The sequence below is a fragment of the Drosophila hydei genome, unplaced genomic scaffold (genome assembly GCF_003285905.1).
Source record: "Drosophila hydei strain 15085-1641.00,03,60 unplaced genomic scaffold, DhydRS2 tig00000001-arrow-pilon, whole genome shotgun sequence".
In the NCBI taxonomy this organism is placed as follows: Eukaryota; Metazoa; Arthropoda; class Insecta; order Diptera; family Drosophilidae; genus Drosophila; species Drosophila hydei.
Genome location: NW_022045643.1, coordinates 11,436,676 through 11,447,400, shown reverse-complemented (window position 1 = coordinate 11,447,400; position 10,725 = coordinate 11,436,676). Strand labels below are relative to the sequence as shown.

The 10,725-nt window shown below is 49.5% G+C and overlaps 2 protein-coding genes across 3 annotated transcripts; one reads left to right on the top strand and one right to left on the bottom strand.

Moving 5' to 3' along the window:
• Positions 1 to 1,471: 1,471 nt before the first annotated feature.
• LOC111600960 (ankyrin repeat and BTB/POZ domain-containing protein 2) lies at positions 1,472 to 9,088 on the top strand. 2 transcript variants are annotated; one of them, XM_023317339.2, is made up of 7 exons: positions 1,472 to 1,554; positions 1,612 to 2,481; positions 4,827 to 6,726; positions 6,783 to 7,722; positions 7,787 to 8,150; positions 8,208 to 8,535; positions 8,599 to 9,088. In XM_023317339.2, exons 1-7 carry the CDS (start codon positions 1,472 to 1,474, stop codon positions 8,836 to 8,838), a joined length of 4,725 nt encoding a protein of 1,574 aa, XP_023173107.2. In that variant the 3' UTR covers positions 8,839 to 9,088. The 2 variants fall into 2 exon arrangements, with proteins under 2 accessions (XP_023173107.2, XP_023173108.2); XM_023317340.2 differs by lacking the exon at positions 1,472 to 1,554 and having other exon boundaries at positions 1,581 to 2,481.
• Positions 9,089 to 9,150: 62 nt separating this feature from the next.
• LOC111600986 (endocuticle structural protein SgAbd-6) lies at positions 9,151 to 9,666 on the bottom strand. Its single transcript, XM_023317377.2, has 2 exons — positions 9,638 to 9,666; positions 9,151 to 9,565 (listed from the first exon to the last, which is right to left on the bottom strand). Exons 1-2 carry the CDS (start codon positions 9,647 to 9,649, stop codon positions 9,161 to 9,163), a joined length of 417 nt encoding a protein of 138 aa, XP_023173145.1. The 5' UTR covers positions 9,650 to 9,666; the 3' UTR covers positions 9,151 to 9,160.
• Positions 9,667 to 10,725: the final 1,059 nt, after the last annotated feature.

The following is a 10,725-nucleotide window of genomic DNA, read 5'->3' as shown; positions in this document are numbered from 1 at the left end:
ATAAGTTGTTATTATGTGATACTTATAACTTATTTTGAGACTTTAAGATATGTATGATATTTTCTCCAGGTATTCAAAAATATTTATATAAGAGAATTTGACTTTAATTTGAATTTAATAATTATAATAATAATAATAAAAATAATAATATAATAATGAGAATAATAATAATCATATTCATAATATAAAAATATTATAATAATAAATAATATAATTTTATGTAATTTAAATATTTATATAAATATAATCTTACAATTATTATAATATATCTGTAAATATTATTATATTTGTTTAAATTAATATTATTTTTATTATTAATAATTTTTTTTGTTGATATTATTTAGCTTATTATTATTTTCTTAAGAGTATTATTTTATTAGTTTTAATTACTTCAATATCTAAAAGCTTCAATATAAAAAAAAATAAATTTGAGTTCGTGGTGACTTAATTTTTATTTGTGTTTACTTTATGCATTCCTTAAGCATTGTAGCTAATTACTAAATATTATTTGAATATAAAACTTTTATCGATTGATTCTAAAACCTATGAAACAAACGCCTTATAGATTTTCGACAGATCGCGAACTTTCGATACGCAGAGAGTGCATGAGAGAGATAGACAGAGAAAGAGTGAGAGTGCGGGAGAGAGAGAGAGAGAAGGAGAGAAAATGTAGTTACTTGTATTCGAAAAATATAGTACATAAAAGACTTTTATGCATACCAAAGTCGCATTCACAGTGACTCAAAAATCACAATATCAGTTTCAAAAGAAGTACACACAACTGTTGGGCTCTGCCCTGGAGTAAATCTCCGCCTGCTGCTGCTGGTGGTGTTTGTTGGATGTTACAGTTGTGCCATTGTTTTGGTCACACAGCTGAGAAACAACAACTCACGGCAGCTGAAATTACCCAAGCCAAAGACCTGCAAGGTGGCATGGGCCCCAAAGGCCTGCGCTACACTCTGTGTCTGTGAAAATCAGGAAAAACAGACGTCGCCGCGCTTAGACAATGACTCGGCAGCGCAGCTGGCGTCGACTGCGGCAACAGCAACGGCAACGGCTATGGCAGCAACTGTTTTGGCTTTGAACCGCCGGCTGGCCGTTGGCAAGCTTCAGTCAAGCTCGAAGTGTGAGCGTGCACGGTAACGCGTTTAAGTAACCGAGTTTCCAAGTTCGCGAGTGTTTTCAGTGTTCGGAGTCGGGATTTCGGTTTCGGAATCTGATTTGGATACGTACGTCGGCCACGCAACGCTGCGCACGGCGCTAGAGCAATGAAAATTTATAATTTGCATAATTGTTCTTATTATTTGGTGTATTAAATTGTGTATGTCAGAATCGCAAGTCGAGTGCAAAGTGAAATGGAACCAAAGCAAAAGTCGTAGCGACAACAACAACAACAACAACAACATCGTCATTATTTTACAACTCTGAATCTTCTCAAATCAAACTCCATTCCAATTGGAGCTCCATCATCATGTACTGCACCAAAGATTGCGCCTGCCGTTTGTGCCGCGAGCTGCGCGACTATAAGCTGAGCGCCAAGAAGTCAGCAGTGCCGTTCCAGTCGCCCGCCAAGTCGAAGTCAAAGCTGGCGGGCAAGGGTACGCCTCCTAGCTCCCTGCTGGGGCGCATGCTCAATGAGAACTTCATACTGAGGCGTCGCGGCATTTCGCTGAAGAACTTTCAGCCGCAGTCGCTGCGCAATAGCGAAATGTGTCAGTCGCAGCCGCGCGATTTGCCACGCCCAGCGCAGACACCCTCGCCCACGCCCATCGAGGAGCTGCCCGACTGGGCGGCCACACAGCGCAGGCGGGAAGGCGAGCAGGAACGGGATCGTGATGGGAATGGAAATGGAAATGGGCATCTGGGTGATCGCGAGGTCAAACCAAATCACAAAGTGGTCATCTATTTTGGTGACTCCATGAGTCGAGCACAGCCGCAGCCGCAGCCGGAGTTGCAGTCGCAGTCGCAGATACCCGCATTGACTCCGAAGCTGCCCGCAGATGCAGCCAATCTGCACTCGCAGCTGCTGCAGGAGATGTCCCAGAAACTGCAGACCAATGACAAAGGCAAGCCCGAGACGGAGGTGGCGCAGGCGCAGGCGCAGGCGGAGGCGGAGGCGGAGGCTGAGGCGAAGACTAACGCTGATGATGAACTGCCGCCCTACATTGAGAGCGTGCAGAATGGCGTAATTAATATCAAAATTGAAGGCAATTACCGGCGCGCCAGCGCTCTGGTGGAAACGGTGGCAAAGCCAACGCTGGCCGTTGTTGGCCAAATGAAATCCGATGCTGCTAACAGCAAACCGACTGCAGCTGATCATCATGATAATGCAGACGATGATGATGATGATGATGACGACGACGATGACGATGATGATGATGATGACAGCGTCTCTGGCCCTGGCCACGATGCGGAGACCGCGAGTCAGTCAGATTCATGCGATTGGAGTTACGTTCAGGAGTGGCGACGCGCTGCGAGACGGTAGTGAAAATGCTTTAAATGATTTGCCATTATTTTCCATCCATTTTATTTTATTATTGCTGCTGCTGCTGCTGCTGCCGTTGTTGTTCTCTGTTTTCGTTTTTGCATCAATTGTTGTCTGAGCTCCCATTCTGGTGCTGTGAAAGCCACGGCAGCTAGGGCTTGCCCAGAGACTAGCAAGTGAAAACATTTTGGGTTTAGTTTCTATTTGCATGGAAAGGGGAGCTGGCTACATACATGAGAGTAAAAGCGAAAACAGAAATCTTAACGTCTTCATTTTTCTAATTAAAAGAAATATGAATGAAGCGTCTCAGATGATCTTTCAGCAATTATAAAGTTTGTACGCTCTATCTTAGATCTAAAGTTAAATTAATAATTGAGAAATGCTGAGTGCTCGAGTGAGCTCAGTTGCGTCATTAATATACTCTCTTCTATTATATTTGTATATTTAATATTGAAGGCAATTTCTTTATTTACCAAGTAGCTAGATCAGAGCTTTAAAATTGATCTCTACAACTTTCTCGTATCTCAAATGAAAATTACATTTAAAGTTGTTTGATTATCAAGAAAATTTGCATTTTCCACTACTTAAGCTGCGGAGCATTGATCAATCAGCCACATGGATGCAGTCACATTATAGTGTATATTGAGTCAAGTCAATAATGTCGAGAGGTCACTGATCGTTCACGCAAAGTAGAAGACAGTCGGCCAAATGAGCTCATGTCTCAGCATTGTAAGGCAATTCGGGAGCTATAAATCGCCAAGCATCGGCAGAACAATGGATACTTTTTGGGGGCAAATGGAGTTTGGCTAAATTCTGGGTCAATCAAACGTAGAGACGACGTTTTATGTTACAACATGAAATCAAAAATCATAATAAAAGCAAACGATTTAACTTGGGTCGGTGCGCCATGCAAATGAGCGCTTGTAACTGGCTCTTAATTTTTTGTATCTTTTTTATTTTGTTTTTCTTGGCCGGGCCCAGTTAGTGGAGCCGACGACAGTGCAGAAATGTGAGAACGAATCGCAACCCACTTTCATAAACAAAAGGAAACCTGCGCACAGAACTCGCCATACTCTCTCAAAGATACTCTATCTGAAGTTGATGAAACACAAATCAATTTGCATACAGAGCTAAGCTAGACTTAAGTTTATTCCGGCAATTATTTATATTTTTAATCAAACTTTGTTTATGCACAAAATTCAAAGCATTCCTTAAGGATTATGCCGCTTAGCATTCAATTGAAGATTTTTATTTTATTCAATGAAACTAAGCAGCCACGCGCAAATGCTTAGCTCATATTGTCAGTGGAGTTCAACAGCTTCAGCAAGTCCTAATGCCCCTTTTGTTGCATAGAGTGCTTAAAGAATTTGACAAAGTTTCGCATTAGCCAAAGACAAGACTCAGACCCAAGGGCCTCCGCATCTTATATCTGCTTTTAATTAGATGCCACCAGCCAAGCCCAAGCTCAAGCTCAAGCTCAAGCTCAGATACATGGAGACCTCACATAGATACAAAGATGACCACGTAGATTGGCAAGACGGTGTGAAAGATAAGCGGTAATATGACAGATACACAGATAAATCTATGGCCATGGCTGCTGCGGCGACCGTTAGGCGTTGCTTTGTTTACTTTCGGTTGACAAATTCCCTTGAATTCTAATTAGTTGCATAACTGATGGACGACTGCCACGAAATGGGTCAGGTCTTAACATATTAACATAAAATAACCATTCTGTTGCTCTCTTTTTATGCGAATCAGCTTAGTGTTTCATAATATCCAGATGTTAAAAGATCTTTGACTAAGCCTTAGCATTGGAATATTTTAGCATATTTAGCTCTGCCCATTTCACAATTCATAATTTGCAATAAGTTATGTCTTTTAAGGTTTCTGAAGGTTTCTATAATAGGTTCCCTGCTTGCCGTTATTGGTTAGCAGGTGTAGAAAAAGACACCTGTTTCGCCATTCTAGCAGCAAGCATGAAAAGTAGGTAAAATATTTCAATTTTTAAACTATTTTGAAAGAGGTTCGTAAAAAGTTTGAGTCAGAGGCTTTTGGGAAAAAAGACTTCAATATAGTTGGAAACCTTTGAGTGAAGAGTGAGCGAGAGTAATTGTAAACAGTTAAAGCTAAAATGAAATTAGTCTCTTCAATAATATATATTATAAAATAATATAGTTTAACTAAAATTGAATGCCAAATAATTTGCTCTAGACACAGAATGCACTTCAAGCTTATTAAAACATCAAGGAAAATCACTTTCTTTTGTGCCACGCTGGCACATGGATTACCCTTAATCAGCTTAACTGTATTTATCATTATCTTCTCTTTAATTTATTTGCAGGCCCACGGGAAATTTGCCGCCTAACTTTGGTCAGCAGGCGGCCGGTCAGATGACGGGTCTGCCGCCGGTGCCGCTGCAGCCGCAGATGCAGGCACAGCAACAGGCGCAGTCGGCGCTTGCAGCACACACGTCGCAGCTGGGAGCAGTTGGTGCTGGCTTGGCGGTGGCCATGGCCACACCAGCGCCACGCGTGTTCAAGGAGCTGGCGCAGCAGCCGAACAAAGCGCCACTCAGCAATAAATCGACAGCGAATGCGTTGCCCTTGGTAAGCAGCCCCTTGCCACAGCAGCAGCAGCAGCAACAACAGTTGACATCGTCAGCCGTTAAGGCGGGCATGCCGCAGCGCGCGGTAGCTGGACCCGCCAGGCTGACGGTGCAGAGTACGCCGGTTAAGTCGCAGCCGCCGCAGCTGAGCGGCAGCTTGCAGAGCTCGCCCAGTCGGCCCACATTGGGCATTCCGACAGCGACATCGACGTCGACGTCAACGCCGGCGCCACGAACGCATCAGCACGAACAGTTCCGAGCACTGCAGCGGGTGCAGGAGTGCCACAGTTCCTCGGACGAGAACCGCAGCTCGGGGCATGCCAGCATGTCGGACACGGGCGGGCACAGCTCGTCGCCGGCTGGGGGCATGACCTTGGGACCGCTGCCCGAGGATCGGCTGGCCGCCGGTGTGACCAATCGCAGCACGCGCTCGAGACGTCATCGTGGCATTATGCCCGCCGGCAAGGCGCCCTGGAGCGGCAGCGGGCTGGAGGACATCAAGCTAGCCATACAGCAGCTGACGATGCGCTCCCAGACGAGCAGCAGCACCTACAGCAGTCTGAGCGCCGGCTCGGAGAGCTCAGAGCCGGCCCGCCGTCTGGGCCGCTATTCATCGCTGGAGACGGTCATCACCAGCACCAGCGCGGACGAGTTTGTGTGGGTGGACTCGCACAATCGTCTCGTGGAGCTGCAGCATCCGCCATGGAGCCAGCAGTGCATCATGCGCGTGCTGCGCAATGGCCGCTGCAAGCAGCAGGCGGATCACATCTCTGTCGAGGTCATCTCCAGACTGGGCTATCTGCTGCAGCGTGCTCTGGTGCGCATTGCCAGGGAGATTCAGCGGTTCTCGGCCGGCTTGGGCTTGTGCTCCAAGCAGGAGGTGACCGGCGCATTCAAGGTGGTGCTCTGCTCCACGCTGGCCGACTCCTGCACCAAGGCGTGCCTGCGTGCCGCCGCCATGTTCGCGGTGCCCGGCGAGAGCGCCCTCAAGCAGAGCAAATCGTCGCGTGCCGGGCTCCAGCTGTCGGTGGGCAGCTTCTTCAGATGGATGACGGATGCACGGCTGGGCAAGTTCATACACGAGTACGCTGCGGTCTATCTGTGCGCCGGCATTGAGAATCTGCTCGAGGAGATCATGCTGCAGTGCGGCGGAGCTGGCGGTGGCAGCACCACAGCCCCGGCTCTAGATCAAAGCATTGCCAGTTCGGGTGACTTCTGGGGCCTGCTGCAGCCGTTCGCCCACCTGAATGCCGGACGCATTGCCTCCGGCGCCTTGGCCATGCCGCGCTGGGCAAGCCCCTTCTCGCTGGCCACCTGCGTGGGCAGCATACGGGAGCTGAAGGAGAAGGCGCTGCGCACCCAGCAAGAGTTCCAGCATGCTGCCGCCCTCTCCAACGCGGCACTCAGTGCGCTCTTCTACTTCATGCGCTGCTCCCAGCTGGAGCACACGGAGCTGGCGGCTCAGAGCTCCACGGCCGGCCAGGCGCCACCCAACAGCGGCACCCAGAATGTGCAGGAACTGTGCTATGAGCGCGCCTATGTGGTGCTGCCGCCGCTGGCCGAGTGGCTGCGGGTGGCCTCGGCGCACGCGGAGCACCGCAATGGCCTGATGATTGACAAGGATGATATTCTGCAGGTAAGCCTAATCCAAGTTCTCTTTTGGCCATGAACTCAGCTGAATTCTGTTGGCAGGCTGCGCGTTTGCTGCTGCCCGGCGTGGACTGTCCCATACGCCCGGTGGCCCATGACGAGGAGCTGCCCACCAAGAAGACGCACTTCAGCAGCGGCAGCACCACTGGCACCGGCAGCAGCTCCAGCTCACCAGCCGTGAGCAGCATTGGCGAGGATACCTCGGAGCTGGGCCGGCGAGCCACCATCGCTGTGGCCTTCAAGCTGCTGCTGACAGGCCGCGCCGAGCTGCTGGCTCAGGCGGCGCAGCTGCTGCCGCCCACCACGCGCTATGACACGCAGAACAGCGCCGGACTGACTGCACTGATGATTGCCAGCATACGGAACGATGAGGTGGCACTGCATGCCCTGATCGACGCTGGCTGTGATCCCAACGTGGAGGTACCGGCTGCGGGCACCAGCGGCTATCCAGCCATTCAAGCGGACACGCAGCACTGGACGGCGCTCAGCTTTGCTGCCAGCCGCGCCAACTACGTGGCGCTGCGTATTCTGCTGGAGCGCGGTGGCAAGGTGGAGGGCGGCGCTCGGAGCAGCGAGGAGAAGTGCACGTTGACGCCGCTGCAGCTGGCCGCGGGCACTGGCAATCTGGAGATGGTGGCCCTGCTACTGGCCCATGGCGCGAATGCTTTCCTCTCCACACAACAGAAGGATACGCTGTGCTTCGCGGGCGCTGCACAGAAGGGCTGCTTCTGCGCCATCTCCGTGGCAGCGGCGCACGGGCATCGCTCATGCCTGCGTAAGCTGCTCACGCATCCGGTGTCGCCTGGCACTCGGGATGTGCTCTCGCTGGAGGAGATGCTCGCCGAGGGCGACGTGGTGGGCGTACGTGGATCCGGCGCTACCACAGCCGTTGCCGGCGAGGATCTGCTGCCGCTGCTCAACAAGACGCAGATCAAGCGTCTGCAGGAGGCCATGTACCACAGCGCCGAGAACAATCATCTGGGTGAGATGCCGCCCGAACGGCAACAGCAGTAGAACATAGCTAATCTCTGGTGTTATTCCTCTAGATATAACCATTGAGCTGCGCAAGCTGGGCGTGCCCTGGACCCTGCACTGCTGGATGCATGCGCTGTCAGCGGCTCATGAGCTGCGCCTGGACGCAGTCATTGATCAGCTGCTGCAGGACTTTCTGCAGGTCTGCCCCGATGACTACAGCGCCCAGTTCGTCAGCGAGTGCCTGCCTCTGCTCTTCAACATCTTTCGCAATAAGAACGAGGGCACCACTCTGCTGCTGGCGGACATCTTTGCCACCTGCTTTGGCTGGGAGGCGCTGCATCCGCTCAAGGAGCAGCCGCCCATGCAGCCCGTGCAGGGCACGCGCATCGATCCAAAGTTCGTCAACAATCCGGAACTAAGCGATGTCACCTTTCGGTAGGCCACCAACTCGAATCCCAACTCGCTTCAAGCTCTAATCCCATTTATTTGCAGCGTCGAGGGCAAAATCTTCTATGGCCACAAGATAGTGCTGGTGACCGCCTCGCCACGCTTCCAGAGCATGCTCAGCTCCAAGCTGAGCGACGCCAACAGCACGCCCACAGTGCAGATCAATGACATACGCTACCACATCTTCCAGCTGGTGATGCAGTTCCTCTACAGCGGCGGCTGCAGCGCTCTGGACGTATCGCATGGCGATGTGCTGGAGCTGATGGCAGCTGCCAGTTTCTTCCAGCTGGAGGCTTTGCTCTGCTACACAGAGGCGCGCTGCTCCGAAATGGTCGACGTGGACAACGTGGTGGCCATGTACATCCATGCAAAGGTGGGTCGCATCTTCAGCTTGCCAGGCACCCAGTGCTTAACTGGTTTTGCTCTCTTTCGCCAGGTCTACAATGCCAACAATCTCTTGGAGTATTGCCAGTGCTTTCTGCTGCAGAACATGGTTGCGCTGCTGACCTACGATGATTCTGTGAAGCGTCTGCTGTTCGCCAAGAAGATACCAAACCACGATGTCCTGGCCGGTCTGCTGCAGACGCTGCAGCAGCGGCTCAAGACCCGCAAGCCGAACGCCGTCGGACTGATCAGCGCCTATCGCTCGCCGCCGGCCACGCCCGTCAAGAAGTAGCGGCGCCCCACCCCCTGCCAGACTAACCCACACACACATACATGTCCCGCTTATGTCATATTTATTGCATTGTTTTCTATAACGAAGTCTCTCGTATGTATTATATAACGCCCAAGTCCCTAGAGCCCTATCCCTAGTTGTATGTTTTGTACTCTCCACTTGTTCAGCGCACTGTTAATTTAAATGCTTATGCTAGATAACGTGGTACAGATTAGAGCATCCCGTAGCTACCTGTAGTTAGATGAAATTGTTTCTGCATTAATCAAAACAAAAACTCGAATAAAAACTCGATCAAGTTTTAACGAATTGTGCTCAGAGTTTATTAATATTTTGGCGGCTTAATGTAGTCCGTGTCGGGGATGGGCTCCTTCTGCTCGCTGTTCTGCTTGGCCGAGACCGAGATCTGTGGCGATATATTGTTGCCCTCGGGCACAAATCCATGATCGTCGGCCTTATAGTGCACCACCACCTCTTTGCCATCGGCATCCAAGTACGAATAGGAGCCGCTCACCTCGAGGAATTCCGTCTTGGTGCCTGGGTTCTGCACAACACCCGTCTCTTCGCGATGTGTGCCATCCTCGCTCTGGTAGAAGAAATGGTATGAGCCATCGTCATTCTTCTCCTGACCAGACTCCACAATGGCCACGGGCGGCACCGTCGAGCTCGGACGCACATCGCCGGGAAGAGCCAAGGCCCCAATCAGGCACAGTCCAAAAATGCTAAGTAGCTGAGCGATGGGAGGAGAGTGAGTCACTGCACATTAGGACAAGTTGCTGGACGAGCAGTCCAGGCTACTCACAAGCTTCAACATGTTGCTATTCGTTCCACTGTTCTACACCGTTTGAGCTGAAGCAGGCCAGCAGCCGCCTTATAAAGGCCCAAACCCAATCAAGACAAAAGATCTTATTGTGGTCATCCTCCTTTCCGGTTTTCGCTTGTGACATACATAAAGTCGCAAAATTTGTGAACTGAAACTCGTTCCAAGAATAATTTCAATATCAATTAAGTGCATCTGTACGCCCTACAATGTCTGGCATTCAATTTCAGATCATTTAGCCCGATACACACACTCGCGTACACCCAGTGGGCCGACAAGTACTTGGGAACATTCATAAGTATGATCAAGTATCCATATTCATACATGTTATATACCAATGTGTATTCTACCCTCAGCGGCGATCGCATTCCTTGCACTTGTTTACTTTGCTCTTAACGCCAACCCAGTTCAGCTTCGCTTTGCATTCATTATACTGCATGATTATATGATTATGGTGTATGATGATGCGGTTCGCCGAATATTTCTGCATGCATTGTTTCCTCTCAGCTCTTCATTTTATTTTTTATTTTTTTTTAGAACCAGGAATCGGATGCCTACGAAATTCGCATCGATCTTGATCATTTTTCAGCACAAAACCATTTTCGATTTTTCTCGAACAACGATTTTCTCATTTCTCAATTGCAATTGTTTATACGAAAAAAGAAGAAAAAACTATAAACAAATCTTTGCTCCCACACACCGCTCCCCATTTTGAAATTGTTATTTTTGGCTCGGTTCGTGCGGGAGCACGAAATTTTCCAGCCCCTGCAAAATACAATGCGCTCCACATAGACCAGGCCGGGTCAGACCGAGGCGATATACGCGAGGTAGACCGAGCCTAGGCAAAGAGGTGGCCGGGGCAAGACACAAATCGAAATACTTAAAGGTGCCACATGCGCTTCGGTTGCGTTTCGTTCGATTTTCGATTCGGTTTCGTGCCTTTTGTTTATGCAACAATAAATTATACATTTAATTTCGTTTCATTAGAAACGCTACAGAAATATCAGCGCTCTGATTGGGGGTGGTACACTACTATATATGTACTTTCTATATATTTGTATATGAGCACA

Bases quoted from the DNA above. Each gene is read 5' to 3' on its own strand.
- LOC111600960 (XM_023317339.2), top strand. From the start codon at position 1,472: ATGTACTGCACCAAAGATTGCGCCTGCCGTTTGTGCCGCGAGCTGCGC. The intron at 2,482-4,826 runs GTAGTGAAAATG...ATTTATTTGCAG, and splicing joins TGGCGACGCGCTGCGAGACG to GCCCACGGGAAATTTGCCGC. The intron at 6,727-6,782 runs GTAAGCCTAATC...TTCTGTTGGCAG, and splicing joins ACAAGGATGATATTCTGCAG to GCTGCGCGTTTGCTGCTGCC.